Source organism: Lissotriton vulgaris, chromosome 3_1 (genome assembly GCF_964263255.1).
Source record: "Lissotriton vulgaris chromosome 3_1, aLisVul1.2, whole genome shotgun sequence".
In the NCBI taxonomy this organism is placed as follows: Eukaryota; Metazoa; Chordata; class Amphibia; order Caudata; family Salamandridae; genus Lissotriton; species Lissotriton vulgaris.
Genome location: NC_141689.1, coordinates 781,606,265 through 781,625,275, shown reverse-complemented (window position 1 = coordinate 781,625,275; position 19,011 = coordinate 781,606,265). Strand labels below are relative to the sequence as shown.

The following is a 19,011-nucleotide window of genomic DNA, read 5'->3' as shown; positions in this document are numbered from 1 at the left end:
CTGCGGAGAGCTTGGTGTCTGTGCTGTGCCAAGTGAACATCGGGTTGTGATTTCGGTCTAAAGGGGAGCATGAGCGCGCGGGAGCCCCTCCGCTCCCACAAATGGGACTGCGACACAGCTGACTGCTTCAGCTGTCTAATTGGGATCGCCTTCCTCTGTTGTTCGCTCTGTTCCTGAAGAGAACATTGTGTTCACAGGAAAGCGCCGAGCCCTCGCCGTGCTGGGGAGTGTGGGAATGCGAGAGAGGGGCTTAAAACTGCTGAGCGACTCGTCGCCGAAGCAGCAGCAGCGAAACGTGTCAGTCAAGGTGCATTAAAATGCTGCAAAAACAGGCAAGTACTTAGTTTGGAGGGGATTTCTGGATTTGTGGGGCGCCTGTGCGATGCCATTTTCCATCATGTTAGTCGATGAAAAGGCCCTTTCTGCGTCACAGCTATGCAGGCTGTTCGAAAAGGCACGCCCGGGTCGTCAGTACGGTTACAAGTGTCCCAGCTGCTGACATCCACCAGGTTTAAGATGTTGGGGGTGGTCCGCTTAATTCATTTCTGTTTGCTCACTTTACTATTCTCATAGTGCAACTGATGCCTCCATCGGGTCTGCTTGACTTCACTCCTAGGTTTTTTTTCTTGGTTTGTTTTGCGTCGTGTTTCCACTGACAGACATTTGCCTTCTCCGGTCTCCAGCTATAGCCAAAGCTTCCCACATGAATGTAACGGATGTTATTGGCCGTTATAGGCAACGACACTCCATTTCCTTAATCTCCCAGCAAAGCGCCGTTAACCTTTAAATAAATGAGCTTACTTCTGCTACCTATTTTTTAAATTTTAATGCTGTGCAAAAGTTGCAAGAATGTTACTTTTGGTGGTACCACTGTTAGAGTGGTTTCTTGTAGGCGCTTGCATAATTTCAGTTGGCATGCAGTTGATGTGTTCTGGCCCTCGTGCAATAAATGTGTTTCTTCTTTCAGGTGGACCCTCTGTTTACAGTGCCTGCCCCTCCACCACCGATTTCCAGCAGCATACCACCTCAAATTCTGCCTTCCTATTTTTCTCCATCCTCCGTTAACATCGCTGCACCAGTGGAGCAGCTCTTGGTACGGACTCGTTCAGTGGGTATCAACACTTGTGACGTTGGAATAGTGACAGAGCCTGAATGCCTTGGACCCTGTGAGCCCGGGACCAGCGTTAACCTGGAAGGAATTGTGTGGCACGAGACTGAAGAAGGTAAACACTGTTTCGTATACTCGCTTTGTTATGGTATTATTTTTAAATTGGTTTGGTATGCCACGCTCCCTTATTCGTCTGGTGTGATTTATCATCAGCTCTTGGATGCTACATCTGGTGGGATGTTGTTGTATGTTGTAGCTGCTTTATTGCTATGTGTTATAACTATTTTCAGATGTGCTGCTATTAAATTATGTGGGTTTGCTTGTAGCAGTGTGCAAGTTTCCCATTTTGTTTTCATGCTTAGTGGCTTTCTTGAGAACAGTCATTTCTTGTGGTTACAGTCATGCTTTTGGGTAAAGTATTTTCCCTCATACTATGATTTATTGGTTCCGCTTGTACAAAAGTTCCTAAAATTTAAGTCTCCTCCTAGTCGTGCCACTATAACAAACCCAGTTGTTTAGCTCATAAGTTCTCTGTCATTTAGACTAACACCCAGGGTGAGAGACCTGGAGGATACCTAGCAAATCCTGGGGTGCTTTAGAAGTAGAGGAGGGTGGCTGGTGGGAGCTCAAAGGTCATGAACAAACAATATGGAGCTGGCTTTTAATGCTGCTGCCTACCTGTCTAGGAAATGTGAGTGCAAGAACAATGTTACCTATTATTTACTTGTGTAATGGATACATTTTTTTGTTAGAAGTTAGCTGTCTTTAAAGAAGCAGCATTCTAAAGCTTTTCAAGTCTTCTGTTTCCCGTCACCCAGTTAGACATCTAAGGAAAACACATTTGTAGTCTTTTTTTTGCCTGGGAGGTTTCCAAGAGGTTTGCTGCGCTGACCTGCAAAGCTCATAGAAGAAATCACTCTATGAAACATGTGATTGTTGTTAGAGGTTATCAAATGTAAAAAAAAGTGGTAGTGGCGTAAAGTGGAAGTGGCATATCATGTTCGAACTCAGTTGTTTTTGACCTTTGCTTCCTTCCTCAAAGACCCCAGTCATCACTCATGGATTTGATTTGAATGGAACTTGTCACTATGATCTTGCACCAAATACTAGCCCGAACAGTTCACCCTGCATTATTATTCATATTGTAAAAAGCATTATATTGGGCCACTCTTCTTTCACTGGTGTTGCATAAACAATGATGTTAAATCTTACACTTTGAAATGCTTTTGATTAGCTACTGCTTAAAATAGTTAGATTTTTTTTATATAACTGATTGGAAGACATCTGTTGTTTGCTTTACGTTTGATTTCATATTGTGCCCATATTTTCCAATGTTTGCTTTGGTTGAGTGTTTTTTATTAACAGGAAGATTTGTCATGTTCATAGAGCTTCTTTAACGTCTTTGAATGTTTCCCAACAATCTCTTATCCTAATCCAGTTTGACAGTACAAACAGGTTCTGGTATCCATGTGTTCTGAATCCTCTAGCGCTATTTTTCTCCACACTATAACCAGTCAACTTGAGGGTATTCCTTCCAGTGTTAAAATTGATAGGGAAAATATGTATAGACACATTTGTCTCTCTCTTGTGTCGAATTAGAGTAATGTATCTGTTAGGACGATTTTGAGTGACATATTCACATATTACATGGTGGAAGCAAGATCTCATGAGAGTGGCCTTTACGGATTACATACGCTGTCATCTTTGACTAGCACACAACTTTCCTGGCAGTTTTTAGCATGCCAGTCATGGCTTACCACAAGTAACCTTCAATGGAGGACACAGTCTACAATGTTGTGTTCTTAGCTTGAGCATTGCTTAATTTGCTACTGATTTTTGTGTAGAACATGCTGGCATGTCTATATTTCACAATGGCAACATCACAGTCACTCTGAATTGAATGTTATCTCTTTCTGAACCTTGAATATTGTTGGCTGGACCATCAGGTGTAATTGTGGACTGGGATATTGTTCAGTGGCGTTGATAAGTGTGGAGGGCTATGGATGCCCCTCTCTCGGTTGCCTTAAGCAGGAGGTGCTGCTTGGAATTGCATAGACCTCTGGCAGGCAGAATTTAGACTACGTGGTTTTCATTTTCATCAGTCCCTGGCACAGTAGATTTATTGGCAGCCTTTATATCAAACTGAATGTTGTTTCTTGAAATGTGCATTTAAATAATTGAATATAAGGCAATTTATATTTTATTGCCATTAAAACTAATTATTTAAAGCAAGTAAGACTATGACATAGTTTGTCCAGTGTGCACAGCAATGACCCTAATATACTACCACATACATTGGTGTATGAAATTTGATTAAGATGGTTATATCATTCAGTGTAAAATGTATTTCCGTTAATCAAATTGTGGCTTGCCGCTTGGTTCTGCCCTTTACTCCTGTTTGGCTCTGAGCTGCTTTATATTTTTTGTGGTGTTGACCCGTTAAAGTAGCAGATACTGAGGCAGAGGCTTTCATGGCGGTCGTATTTTTAGGACAGAAAACAAAATCATACCATGTTTATTTTTTCTCATCATTTCAGCCTGACATAATCTTCAGCTAGGTGTTGACATGTGTTGAGACTGTGTGCAGCAGAGTGTGTGGGAACAAAAACCTCAGCTGAAGTAACCATAACCCAATTTTCCCACCACCACCACCTGCTACCCTCCCGCACCGCCCCCTATCGCCTCAGTTTAACGTGCCTGGATTAGAAAGTAGGACCTCAGTCACCCTTAAAGATGCAGTAACACATCCCTGTTTAAATAAACATGAAAGTGTGTTGAGGAATCCAGGGAAATGGTTGTTAGGAAGAGCGGGTGAGGGGCAGATAATTGCTTTTTAATTGGAGCTAGCTGGGCGTGACTCCAAGGAGCAGAGTGCAAAAACACAACCGGGAAGCTACAAGAGCTATTCAGATGTCAAACAGTGCCTTCTTATTTGCCTCTCTAACTGGTTCTGCTTAATCTGGTTACTGTTTTTGTCTGTCAAACTCGACTCTTTTCCTGTGACATTTTCAAGCATAAAGTGTCTATCTGTACTCGATTGAACAATAACCTAAAACTTCTCTCATGCTTTGTATGTTCTTCGGGCAAACTTGAGCAAAAGGTATTTCTTTTCATAAGTGAGCCAGGATTTACTGATTTGTTTCTCATGCCTTTCAATGACTGGTGTAATTAAGCTGGTGTTTTCTTTGTATTAAATTGATTTTCTGCTTAGATTTGCCTGAGTCAACGATTTTATGTGTTTTAACAATTGACTTCAATATATATTTTTTTGCTAAGTTTTTCAAAGCAGCTCAACAGCCCTTCCCTGCTTGGCACATTCCCCTGCTGTGCTGGGGGAAGGGGGGGCGCGCAGCGCTCCCATGCTCATGACGAGCTCTGCTTAATGACTAAAACTCTAGGACGCAATTATTTTATAATCAAAATAATTTATTGTCCATTGTGGTCAAATCCTTGACCGTCCGATAATTCTAGAAGCCACAGTATAGAGATGGTGCAGAGTCGGAACAACACAGGTGGAAGTGTTTTATACAAGCCAAAATCATTTTGAGAATTACGACTTGAAAATAATGGATTTCTATTATATTACAAACAGCATTTGTAGAACATTTCCAGTGATCATACCCCCAAGGATATTGCACTCTGGTGTGCCAAAGTTTGCAGCATCTTAATTAATAAAAAGTTAGGCCCAGAAATGCAAAATTGTAGACGCCAAACTCCTGGCCCTTCTCCTTCAGTGTGTCATCACCTAAACCTTGCCGGAACCCAAGCTGTCATTTCTGATAGACTCTTATCTCACACCAGAGGCCAAAATAAATACATGTTGATATCAGCTTCTTCACATGGCTATTACGAACACTGTCTAAAATCCTTGTTGTACTACTAGACAGAGTCATCCCTTCCATGGTAACATCTCTACTTGATTCTATCAACTGTAACTAGGCATACTATCCTACCTTACCTACTTCTTTCAGGACATCCAGATCTCTGACACGTGGAAGGAGAGAACCTTCTGACCACACCTTAACCAACCTACTAGTGCAACACACAATCGTATTGAAAGCACTGAGCACAGTACAATAGGCACCTTAGCAAACATTGCCATCTTTCTTAACTGGCAAGTTCTGCCATAGGATGCCCCCTCTACTCACTCAAAAGAGTTTGGGTGACTGTGCTCTGAAGTTGGTGTGCAGCTAGGATCGTATATTTCTGTGTAATTGAATTGTAAGTTATGCGTAGTAACTTGTTTATATGACAATATTTACATATCTGAATTTAAAATGTTAACAAAATATATGCAGATCACTTCTCATTACGTCTACACATCTGTTTATCTAAGTACCACTTGACCTTCCAGAAACTCCTTGAAACATGGCTGTTTCCCCCAAAAAGGCCTATCCTCATGGCCACCTTTGGGGTGCCAGTGCTAAGAGGTCACTCTGTTGGTAACAGAATGCTCTATAAATAGCATAATATGTTTTGACACAACAAAATTATATTTTGTTTTGAATGAGATCTACGTTAAGAAATCAAATACATTCTTAAGCAACCTTGAGTTTTGAAAAGGTGGGTTCCTAAAGGTCCATTGTATCCAGTATGAAACTCTAAACACACTACTCCAATTTCCTTTTAATGATGAAAAGTGTAGAGAAGGAACATATTAGCATATAAAAAAAAGAAATCCTTTGAAGTTAATTGAAAATAACACATTCATAAGTTATAGTTAGGACCGAAATCATATCTCGAGCAGCAGACATGCAAACAGTAACACGCACTCCATATGAAGTGCTTATGCCCTCACATTATTTACTTCAATTAGTAACAACACCTATATGCTCAGATTAATTAAATAACAATTCATGCTCCAACCAATAAATGATAGTAGATAATAGAAGCCTCTTTCACAGTGTCACAGGCAATATGACATGTAACCTTTATGTGTAAGATTATTTACATTTGTAATTACATCTGACGCAACAAGAGTGAGTTTAAGAGAATCACATCTCGTGTGCACGTTATGGATGTGGTCCTAACCATAAGTTGAGAATTTCAGTATTTTTTACGTTTGAATTTGTTACCATAACTCCACTTATCTGTGTTTTTTTTTTCCAGTGAGTTTTTAAGTTAAAAAAACCAAAACATATGTTGATGTGTTACAACCAGGGCTAACCATAACTACCTCATTGTGTCCTTTTTGTTTTTTTCCTGATTTAAAAAAAAAAGATTATTTATAGAAGCATATGCACATGTGCAGAGTGTCGTATTCTATTTATTAGTGCTGTTGAGTTTGGGTAGGGGGGCCATGATATATTAGGGACACAAACTCTGATCATGCTGCTCCTCCTCTCCTTCAACATTTAGTAATAAAAAGCAAATTATACTTTGCTTCTCTTTCTATATCGTTTATATAATTACGTTTTCAGATTCATGGGTTTAAAAAACAAAACGTGTTTAGCCAAAACCAGGATGCAAGAGGTTACATTTACGATGGGACGTACCATCAAATTAAGGCAGCCCCTTCACTATTATTAAAGTATTGTTCTGTACAATGTTAATGTAAAATGCAATCAGTGAGGGAGCAAACCGTGTTTTTCTGATGTTATTTTTGTTGTACTCTGGTGATAAATGACTGAACCTGTGTTTGCCAGTAGAGTAGTTTAATGTTGTTGGGACACTTATTTTCGCTGGTTTCTTTTTTAGGCATTTTTCAGTCGAACATAATTTTTTGCAACTTTTTTGCCTCTTTGCCACTTAGAGGAAATCTTTGCTTTTTAAAGACAGGGTTTCTCTGTAATCCAATTCTGGGTGAAGCGCTTTTGTGCTCTCCCTTGTCAGCAGCTCCAGTTTCTCAATCCCTTCTTGACTGTGGAGTTTTTGATATCTGGCGGGTCGCAGACAAAAGAGACTAAATCTCTTGAAATCTGTGGATAAAATAGTCCAATAGACATTTGTTTTGTAAGCTGAATGCTCTCAAGGTCCTTTCTCAAATGGCTGCAATGTTTTCCCATGCATGTTCGGTAATGTATCCCCGATTTTCCCTGCACCCACTGCTCTTTGTTGTTTTTGACAAAAGCGTTATGCGCCGATTGTTTTAGATGCGTGTGAAACATTTACGACTCCGCTTCCTTTCTGGAAAGGTCATTTCGAGATTTTTGGGCCGCGCATTTGATATTGATCCTACTTCGTTGCCTGGAGGTTGCTGACCTCACATGAGTGGGCTTTAATTGCACATTTTCATTTGACCAGAACTCGTTTGTGGTCTCGTGCTCTGAGTCACTCGGCAACACACGATCTCCACGAAGAGAGTGGAAAGGCAAATACTGATTTTTATCAAGTGGTGTCCTTTTTCAGGCTCAAGTATTCACTTACAGCTTGCTTTTGATTGGAGGCAGCAGCCCAGTAACCACGAGATGCACTGATGTGGCATTTGCACATCAACTGTGTGTATTTTACGCTCTACATGCACCATTTGTTAACAAGACAAAAATACGGTGCCAAAACAAGACACTAACATGTCGAGCAAATATTTGTGGCCCTGTAATTAACAGATTTGTAGAGTAAGAGGAATAGCATATGGTAGTCATCAAATAAATCCTCCTTTTTGCGGTTTACACCTGGCCTTTATATTTGCTGTTTACTTTTTCAATAAATACACAATGGCGGCTCCTCCGCTAGGCCGGAGGAATGTCGCCCCGAACGAAAAATAAAATTATAACAATTATATCAATTTATTTTGCACTATTCTCTGGTGTTGTAAAGGTGTGGGCAGGGCTGTGCTGGCCGCAGAGCAGGGGGGGAGTGGTTTACACACTGTAAAGTGCGCATGACTGCTGGGCCGGCCGTCTTGGCCCGGCCAAACAGTCATGCGCCCTTTGCATGTTCCCCACCAGGCTGCATTACACAGCCTGGTGAGGAACATGCCCATGCTCCCAATCTGAGCGCCGATTCATGGCGCTCAGACCAATCACAATGCTGCAATAATGCAGCGTTGTTATTGACTAGGGGACCCTGGGTGCTTCCTCACGAATCCTGGACAAAGAGGACGGAGGAGACCCGGCTGCCGTGAAGGTAGGTGCATTTTTCTCAAATTTTTCCCCCACTGTTTCTATTTTTGTTTTTAATATCCCCACGCCCACCTCGACTATAAAAACGCCTTGAATGTGAACCTAAAATTATATATTTTCTTGGTTATCTGACCTAAGAACAATCCGGATATTAGGTGATTCCAGAAACATAGGAGGCTGGTCATTGGTAGAAAAATTAAACCAGGTCGGCCAGACCTTGAAAGTTCTCTGAGAGATGATCCCATGACAATATCTAATAAGGTGGTTTGCAGCATACGACAAGCATGTGAAAAATATTTAAGACCTAAGAAATACAAGACATTATAGTTCCGTCCAAAGATACCAAAGCTGTAACACATTTTATATGACTTGTTAACAAAGAGGGATCATATACTTTTTTTAAACTTAAATGGCTGTGACAAGCGATTAAAGATCAGTTTTGTCAGCGTTTTTTTGGTACCAGAATATTCTCTTTTGAGGCCTAAATTGTTGACCTTTAAAGTATATATGAATCCGATTTTAGAGGTGTTGTAGATGCAATGCACACTTTCAAAGATGTTGGATTTTTTTGGTGGCATGAAAGAGTTATGAGAAAAAGGCATCAATTGTAGGGCCTGAATTCTGTAAGAGAGATTTACATGACCATGTTTGAAAGGTCAGACAAATTAATTTAAAAAGTCAGTGTTTGCAATTTACAGCAGTTGAACATGCATTTAGGAAAGCAGTGGAGAGAAGGTCAGATGAGGAGAATAATCACATAAACAGTGGTGATAGGCTTTCAGCCGCATGAAGCAAAACAGTAACCGTTTTTGATAGATAGGTATATTGATAGGAATTAGTGCAGGTGGTAGTATTCTCATAGGCAGGCAAGGCTCAACATGTCGAGAGGAGTATTGTGAGAGCGTGAGGGATATTGTGACGTAATGGGGAGATGGTTTGACACAAAAAAGAGAGGTGGTAATGACCATTTACATTGCACTTGACATTTAATTTGAAGTATAATTTCGTTTACGATCTCGTATGTTAAAAGGTCGATATTACAGAGATGATCGGTCTTGATTGTCCGATTGAGAAATGGCCTAGAGTCCAATCTTACATGTGTCATAGGAAAGAGGAAGAGCAGAAGTGATAAAAAATACTGCTCTCGGTGAGTTATGCTGTGATGTAGAAGTAGAAAAGTAGCAAATTGTATTAAAGGGACAACTGCATCTCCAGCCTGCCTTACCAATACCAGCTCCCCTTGATACCACAGCACCCGTTAGCAGAAAGCACGACCTGTAATGAAAGAGGAAGTGAGAAGAAGCACTGCAATGCAATTCCTCACTTTAACTATTACTTTGTATAAGCCACCAGAATGAGTCAGCCTTTGCATCTTTTTACACTCCGATATAAAAATTGGCCTCTGGCCAGATGACAAAACTAACTTAGAAGCAAAATGCACACTATCACTTTTTTCCCAGCATCTAAACTAAATGACCTGTGATTTATGGACTGCTGTGCTTGTGAACATCCCATTAACTGTCTCCTTTTGATAAGACCTTAACCACACATCCTCTACTGTAAGATCCATATTTAAGAACCCACTCTCTATTCATAAACCCATCCACAATGCTACCCTCCATCACAGTACTACAACTAACCACCTCGGGTCAATACCAAGACTGGTATCATATGTGCCGCTTTAATGAGTTGAGCATAATAAAGACCAATCTGTTTAAGTCCTTAAAATCAGCATCATAGACTAATGTTCACCAAAATGCAAAGACTCCCCAAACTACTTCATTTAAAAAAACGTTGTCTATCAGACTAGCCTCATAGACTTACCTGTCAGAGCCATACAGAGCATTAAATAATAATTTCCTGAACATCTATAAAGATGTTTGAAGGCCACCCTCTTTATTCATTTATAGTCATGCTTATAGTGTAGACTTCGTCAAGGTGGTGGAGGTGTAAAAAAACACTTCACATAACAACAATATTAATAACTACAATAGTGTAGAGAACTCTTATGAAAGCACATTAAATGTAGAGTCTCCCTGACGGAGGTGCAGTATCGCTTATTTGTCTAGAAGGTGTTGCTGGAAATATTCTTCATAAAGTGCAACCTACCTTCTTCAAGATGATTTGTTTCTGACCTCTTTTAAAGCCCATCAGGTGTTTCTTTCACTCTGTTTTTAGATGCAAATTTTGACTTCACATCTTTGAAACAGACCTCCAGCTTACAATATACATGACATGGGCTTTGGGTCTGTTCTTTTCAAATGCTATTTGTTTCCATTCTGCCTGAGCCATTTGATTGAGATTTTGTCAATCACATCTTGGCTCAGTTCAGTTGAGTGTTCATCTTTCACTCAATGGTATTGGCTGTTTGCATGTCCTTCTGCCTTCTGTGCTAGGTCCCTATCCTTTTTTGTTTGGCTATTTGGGGTTGTTGGCGCTTAGGCCCCCACAACCTTTTGTCCACATAAGGTATCCAAGCCAAATTTGCGTTCTTTTTTACCAACATCCTGGTGATTCAAAAGGTTCCCTGGGTTTGTGGATTCCCCCGGAGGGGACCGAGAAATTGGCCAAAACACAGCTACATTTTGGGGGGAAATTGGGAAAAAAGGTGCTACAGATGAAGGCGTCTGTTTTTTCCCCTGCAATAGGTATCAATGAAGGGTTTGTGATGCTGAAATCACCATCTACCCAGCTTTCAAGAACAGGCAGACTTTTTTCAGAAAACCAACATTTACAACACAGTTTTGGCATTTTACTGGGACATAGCCGATTATTGTTTTTCCTATTTTGTTGTGTGCTTTTAACCTCCTTCCAGTAAGTGGTAGAAATAAGTGTGAAACCAATGGTGGATTCCGTAAAGCTATACATTTCTGAAAAGTAGACAAAATTCTGGATTCAGCAAAGGGTCGTTTGCATAGCTCCTTCAAGCTTTTTCTATAGACAGTTGAAATGAAAAATATTGAAATTTGTTTGAAAAAATCATCCATTTATGCATACGTTTTCATCTGTAGTTTTTTATAATTATGGCAGATTTTTTTAAACAAAATACTAGTATATCCGCTGGGCCCTTCAGGTTGCGGGGATATATAGGACTTGTAGGTTCACCAGGAACCCGAAGTACCCAGAGCCAATAACTGAGCTGCACCTTGCAGTGGTTTTTCATTGTTTATTGGGTATGCAGCAATTCATTTGGTAAAATATAAAGAGTGAAAAATAGGTATCAAACCTATGTATTCTGAAATGGGAACAAGATATGGAGTTTAGAAGCAGTGGTTATTTGCACATCTCTGCATTTGTGGGTATCCATACTAGCATTTTTTTTTAAATGACTTTTGTTTTACACACCATCTTACATTTGGAAGGCACAAATGCAGAGAAAGACAATTGTTAATAACACTTGTTTTTTACCATTCCATGTTCCCATAAGTCTCCCGATAAAAAAGGTATCTCACTTGTGTGGGTAGGTCTAGTGCCCGCTACAGGAAATGGCCCGGAACACAATATGGACACATCACATTTTTCCACTGAAAACTGACCCTTTTTTGCAATGTGCCTCGCTGTGGACTTTGGGCCATAGCTCAGCCGGCATCTAGGGAAACCTGTACATTAAGTAGACACCTAGGGGAATCCAGGATGGACTGAGCTGCGTGGCTCACTCCATATTTTTTTTAACCTGTAATCCCTTGCAAACCTCAAAAATTGTCTTTACAAACAAACAAAAAACTAATTTTTCTCACATTTCTGTGATGGAAAGTTCTAGAATCTGTGGGGGGCCACAAACTTCCACCCACCCATCTTTCCTCCCAGATTTTTCTGGAAGCTAGACACCATGGGGAGTCAAGAGAGAGTCCCAAATGTTTTCTTCCACATAATGACCTGTAAACCTCAAATTTAGCTTAAAAATGATGTTTTCCTCACATTTTTGTGTGGAATATCCACGCTGGCACAAAGTTCCTACCACCCAGCCTTCCCCTCCGTCTCCCGATAAAAATGATACCTCCCGTTTATGGGCCTGCACCAGGGAAGTGCCAAAAACATGTAGAGATTGAGCGGGTATCATAGCGTGTTCATGAGCACAATTTCTTTTAATACGTTTTTAGTCTGGCTCTGCTTTGGGCACCCACACAAATGAGGTATCATTTTTATCGGGAGCATGAACGGAACACTGGGTGGTAGGAAATTTGTGTGGGTGTGGTTATCCCAGCCAGAATTGTGAGGAAAACTTTGTTTAGATTTGGAGCTAATTTTGAGGTTTGCTGGGATTCTGGGTAAGAAAACTTGGAGAACCCATGTAACCTCAGTTGCACCATGTTCGTATTTGTTGCATCATCTGTAAAATTGAAACTTTTCCCCATTAGTTCGGAAAATGCAGGCAATCCTTTCCAGCCACTTTACAAGACTTAAGTGTTCAATGTGCGGTATAACATATTGGCTTTAAGCTACATTTGGTGGAGGGTGCAGTAATGCTGTAACGAAAGGAGCAGCTGCTGTAATGGCCCATTTCTTAAGCTGGAGTTCTGTCTCAGGACATGCGTAAACTCAAATGTCTCCGCAACGCATTCACACCTAGCTAGCAACCCTCAGATTTGACGTGTTATGAGCAAGTTCTATGTCCTTGTCACATTCACCACAATATACCATGGTCTATGTTGATCCATTCTGTTTTTTCCTGTTACCACTTTTTGTTTTAACTTTCTTTATTAAACCTCCCCCCCCCCCCCCCCCCATTTTTCCCCCACGACATCAGTACATATTCACTTCAAAATATTAATCGCTTCACCCAAAAATGAAACAGAGATGCAAGAATCAGTCAAGGAAAAAACAACAGAGATGCAAGAATAAGTCCAAGAAATCATCGAAACAAAATAGTACATTACATTTAGATTTAAAGGGTTCATATGTCTATCTGCTAGAATATAGATCAGAGAATAAAGGAAAAAGAAAACGGAAAAAGAAAAGGAAAAAAGAAAAACAAAATACCATTAGAGAGAAATACAGAAGATTGCATTAACACACATCTCGTTTTCACATCATGTTTGTTAGTTTAAGCCAGGCTAATCACACTGCTATTAGTTTCCATTAAGCAGCTGCCTTCCATCTTATAAGAGGAGCCCAGATTTGCTGTCCCAGCAATTTTGCTTTCTTTCCCTTCCTTTCATATATAGCTTTCTCCAACATAAATGTAGAGAGCAATCGAGCCAACCATTGCTGAAATGTAGGTGGGAGAGGATCTAACCAGGCAGATGCAATGTTACTCCTTAGCACTGCCATAGATATGAAGAGAAAGCGATCAGCAGCACTAGGGTCCGGTGTACTACTTATCCCTAACCAGATTAATTCATGGGTTAATACAACTTTTTCTCCAATTGAGGGGTCTAAATATTCCGTGATTGATTCCAGGATTACCTGTAACCGCGGACATGAAGCAAACATATGAACTAGATCTGCCTCAGGCCCACCACATCTGGAACATGTGATCCCCGACAATCCACCCCAATGTGCAATCCTGGCCGGTGTATAATATAAGGAGAAAACCATTTTAAAATGTTGTGCCTGAAAGCTGGTCGAGCATAACACCAACTGAGCTAACTCCAAAGATTTCAAAACTGCATTAGAAGCAGCGCCCACCCGCTCTTCCCATTTGACCACATGGTTATTCAAATCGTCTGGTTTTAAATTTATCAATTCTCCATATATTGCCTTAATAACCCCCTTAGTCCGGCCTTTAATAGTGTCAATTATTACACTGCTTTTAAAAACGCTCGTCCCACCGTTTTTATTGCCAAAAAAGCTACGCAGCTGTAGATATTTGAATAAATTGTCCTTTTCTAGCCCAAACTCCATCTGCAGATCACTAAACTGGCAAAACCCTACTTTAATAATTAGGTCGCCAATCTTTCCAATCCCCTTTCTGATCTTCCCTGCCATTATCTCATCTGAGAAGATTCCTGGAAGTGTGGGATTCCTATTTAAAACCGTTTAGTAGTTGAATCTCTCCAAGCCAATCTTCCTTTTTACCTCCCCCCCCACAGATTTTAAAGGCAGCATTCAGGGTCTTGAATCTTGTCCTCTTGTAATAGCTTGGCTCTATAAATTTAAAAAAGCAATCTTCTGCGTTATCGCCCAATAACAATCTGTAGACATCTGGAAGATCTTTTCGGCTTCGATATTCATATCTCCTGAGCTTGTTCCAACCAGTATCCCCATATATTGTAAGGCGGCTGCCCAATAATAGCTTTGAAAGTCAGGAACCCGAAAACCCCCCTTTTTCCTGTGGTAAAGACATAAATCTAAGTGCCCGCCTAGTTTTCCCCTGTGCCCGCATAAAACAACAAACCAAGATCTCTGAAATTCTAATGGTATTGTCCTAAAAAGATACAATATCCTTGGTAAAAACAGCATCTTGATGATGTTACATCTTCCGACGAGGGACAGATGGAGATTATTCAATCTATCAAAATCCCCTCTTGCTTTTGTGACTACTGGTTCCATATTTTTATCTACCAGTTTCTCCAGATCTGCTGTAATCCGTATACCAAGATATACTTCCGAGTCAACCACACGCAAGTCTTCACAGCTTATCCACTGATTCTGTATTATTTGGGACTTAGAGCTGTTAAGTGCATAGCCTGACAACTTGCCATACTCTTTAGCGATAGTCTCGACCGTCTCCAATGCCTTACGTGGATCAGCAGTGGTAATAGTCACGTCATCCGCATAGGCAAGGACCTTTGTTTCGAGCCCCTGACTTATGACTGGAGAAATTCCATTGCTAGCCACAAGTAGCCGTGAAAAGGGGTCCCATGTATATGGCAAATAATAGAGGGGAAGAAGGGCATCCCTACTGCGTCCCCCTTTGTATATTAAAGGAAGGCGTGTAGTTGCCATTAACTTTTAATCGGGCAGTCGGGCCCTATATAACACTTGGATAGATTTAAGAAATCCCTCCCCCAATCCGAACCATCTCATTGTTCCCCAGAGGAAATCCCAGGATACCCTATCAAATGCCCTTTCAGCATCTAATAGTAAAACAGACGTAGGGTCTCCTGAGATCTCCATCGCGTCAAAAAGAGTAATCACCCGACGTATATGTTGGGTTGTACTTCGACCAATAATAAACCCATCCTGACTCGGTGTATCATTTAAACGGGTAGCTAAAATGTTCGAGGAGATTTTAACAGCACTATTCATAAGGGTGATCGGGCGGTATGACCCTGGTTCTCTGGGTGGCTTATCTTTTTTTTTTAAAAACACAATATCAGCTCCCGCCCAGGAATCCGGAACAGATCCACCCTTTTGAGCTAGCATCATTAACTCTATGAGGTCTGATTCAATAGAATCCTTAAAGATCTTGTAGAACTCTAAAGGGATCTGATCGGGGCCAACGGCTTTTCCAGAGGGCAAGTCCTGTAGGGCTCCTACGATCTCATCTTAAGAAAAAATCCTACCAAGATTCTCCCTGTCTATAACGGCCACTTTTTTGTTAGATACCCTATTCATATATTCACAGATCCCACTTGACGCTATAACTGAGTCTGCAGCGTATAGCTGCTGATAAAAGAGCCTGAATGCTTCACGTATTTCTGATGCCTCTGTAATAACTTTCTTTTCAACGTCATAAATCTCAGAGATCTCTCCGGCTGATGTTTTTTGCCTAGCTCTTATAGCCAAGGTGTGCCCCCACCCGCTCATTAAATTCATAGCAGGGTTCCTTTTTCGATAAATATATCTCAGCAGCCTTCTTAGAGAGGTGGTCCCCTGCCTCCACCTTTTTCAAAGTCAGCTGCAATATTATCCTTTCAGCCGGTTCCCCGGCACCAACGGTCCTAGCTAATGTTTCTTTCATTTTGTTTAGTTCTTCTCTTTCTTCTAGGTCCCTCAATCGCTCCTTCTTTTGGCAACTCAAGCTGTAGCTTAATGGCTCCCCTCTCACCCCGCCTTAAAAGCGTCTCAAACAGTTCCCAACCCACTGCTCCCCGGATTAAAATCCCCAAACTCCTTAATCCATCCCTTCATAAATACAACATAGTCAGAGTCATATAGCAACCTGTGCTCAAACGTCTAGCCAGCATTTTTTTTCCATTCTCAGACAGTTAACAGTCAGGAGTAATGGATTGTGATCGGATATTATTCTTGGGTGCTTCTCAACCCCTAGATCTGTCTTAATTCCTCTAGATACAAAAAAATAATCCAGGCGGGAGACGACCTTGTGAGGAACAGAAAAAAAGGTGCTTCCTCCCTGAGAAGAATTCAAGTAAGCCCAAACATCCAATAGGCCATTATTATGAACTAAATTGGATAAAGCAAGACCCACTTTTCTTTTTTTCCCTAAGTATTCTCTTCCTTAGACACCCCATTGTACCCCTAAACCATTTGTTAAAATCCCCACACATAATTATCGGAGCAGACCAGGTCGCTAAGCTGGAATCTAGATACTCTATTAACTCTGGATCATCACACGTTGAGCCATACACTGAGCAGAGTGTAAACTTCTGATAATTTACCAAACATTCAACCATAGCCCAATGCCCCCACTGATCCACTGACTTTTTGAGAATCTTAACATCATTTCTCCGAGTAAAGATTGCCACCCCCTGAGTACCAGAACCCTGTGTTGTAAATGCCAAGAGTTTAAACCCAATTTGTTCCATAATACGAGCTCTGCAGCCCTCTACATGCGTCTCCTGTATACACAAAAAATCTAGCCGAAGAGTTTTCAACCAGATAGCCACCTTATTCCTTTTATGCTGGTCACTAAGCCCACATATGTTGACTGTTAAAATCTGCAAACTCATGTTACAAAGTTACTGGATTCTCTATGCTTAAACCTATCTAGTATTAATGATGGTTCCACCGTACTTCCCTTTAAGTCATACAACAAAACACATTAAATAAGCAAACAAAATCAGCTTGAACCCACAAATAACTCATCTCCCCTAATCCTGCAGCTCGATGCATCTCCTGTTTTACTGATGTCCTAGCTGACTCTTCCCCACACACCACCTCACCCCCCCTCGCCACCCCTCGCCACCCCAACCTCCCATACAGCAAGCAGGTCAAGCATGACCTAGGTGTGTCCACTGACTTCACTCCCTGTCAGCACAACAAATTAATAACATAATCCCCCTTCCCCCCCAAAAAAGCATACCACCACACTACCAATTCATACAGGGAAGAAATGCAACCAGCGATGTTGACCCATTCTGAATGTCATTTTGATTTATGTATCATAGTTACGAACCTCATGTAGGCGAATTTCTGTTTGAAATCGTGCACCAATTCAATTCTAGATAGATATACGCATATATTGATACATACTTGCTGACTATTCTTGGTAAGATATGAAAAGCTGTCCGTAAAATGTTAAATGCGAAAGGTTTCACGATTTAGGGCGAGATGGGTGTGTTTTTTCGGCTGTCAACTTACATCTGGTATGACTATGATAAATGAGCATGCTTGTATATGCATACGTGTGTGTGTCATACACAGTAGTGTGCTTTAGTATAGAAAGGCATCAGTTACTCAGCCTATGTCCTTTCTCAACACTGATAGCTTTAAAAACACATTGTTATTTTGTACTGCATTGTAAGCCAACATTATTTTTTTGCTTTGATTGGACACCTGACTCCGTGTTGAATCTCACACATACCTTGGCGCTCATTACTAATATTAATAATCTCGAGATGATTTCACATTGAGATTAATGAAGTAATTGTTTCGGAGCTGCAGATTCATTGCCGATAACTTTATTTCCCAGACTCGACGCTTTGTCTTAGCTCATTAGGTCCTGCCATCATGCGATCACATCTAGCAAGGTGACCTCGCATAATAAGTAGCTGTTGCATATCATTGACGAGTTAAACACCGAAGCCAGGTCTTTGATATGCAGGCAAAAGCCGTGTAAACCTCCAACCAAACAAATCATTACAAGGTCACATTCTTGGTTCTGGATGATTAATGCCGCCTTTATGCACAGGGACTCTTAAGCAGTACAATCTGACAGAACCAGTTGACTTATGGATTACTGTGGCACATGATTTAGGTCAGTGTAATTTACTTATGAGTATGTAGCCAAATGCTGTGTAAGGATTCTTTTTTTCAATCCATAAATTAACAAGCTGTTGTAAATTCATTAAAGTGTATCGGTGTGAGTTGAGAATGGCTTGGATTAGCGTCCCCAGATCGGTGTGGAAAGTGGATTTTAGGGCCTCGGAAAGGTTCTTGCCTCAGTCTTCTAAAGCTGTGAGTGAGGGGTCGGTTTTGTACTCGGAGTCCCGTACTGTGCAGCTATTTGCCCATTGGTGAAAATCTCCATTGGGTTGTAAATGCTGGAATACTGGCCGTGTTGGTCATGACTATCCATTCACGTTTACAAAAGTAGAATCTTGAAGCCTGTTCCTTTAGAGTCGTTCCTACAAACAGAATCATTTCCTTCCTTTTTACCCCTCAGCTAATAGGCCAAGCAGATGGGAGAGCAGACCTGAAATAGCTGTGTTTGGCTGCCTGCCACCATTCTGTGAACTTTGATTTGTGCGGATATGTAACATTTTTATTATTCCCTTTTTGGAAGTGCCTGCCTGTAAGGCTTGGGAAAATTAATCCTTTGGTTTCCTGTGGAATACAGACTTGTAAAACAAATGTTCAAGCAGTGTGCTGTGCAGACTCTGCATTGTGTCGAACTCTGTGTGTGACATCAGCAGGCCCTGTGACCTGTCAAAGCCTCAAGCAGTATTCACAAGATTTCATTATTCATGGCCTATTAGAACATAAATACAGAAATGACAGACTTCGGAGACTGTGGGAAATTAGTTTGACTTCCTCCTCTTATTTATGTATAAGAGG

General features: G+C 40.9%; 1 protein-coding gene across 3 annotated transcripts in view; it reads left to right on the top strand.

Moving 5' to 3' along the window:
* ZNF608 (zinc finger protein 608) overlaps positions 1 to 19,011 on the top strand; it is a 122,989-nt gene that overhangs the window by 52,994 nt on the left and 50,984 nt on the right. For all 3 annotated transcript variants that reach the window (XM_086961096.1, XM_086961095.1, XM_086961098.1), the window contains exon 3: positions 968 to 1,223. In XM_086961096.1, the coding sequence (XP_086817222.1) occupies positions 968 to 1,223 (256 nt within the window). The remainder of the gene's footprint in view (positions 1 to 967; positions 1,224 to 19,011) is intronic.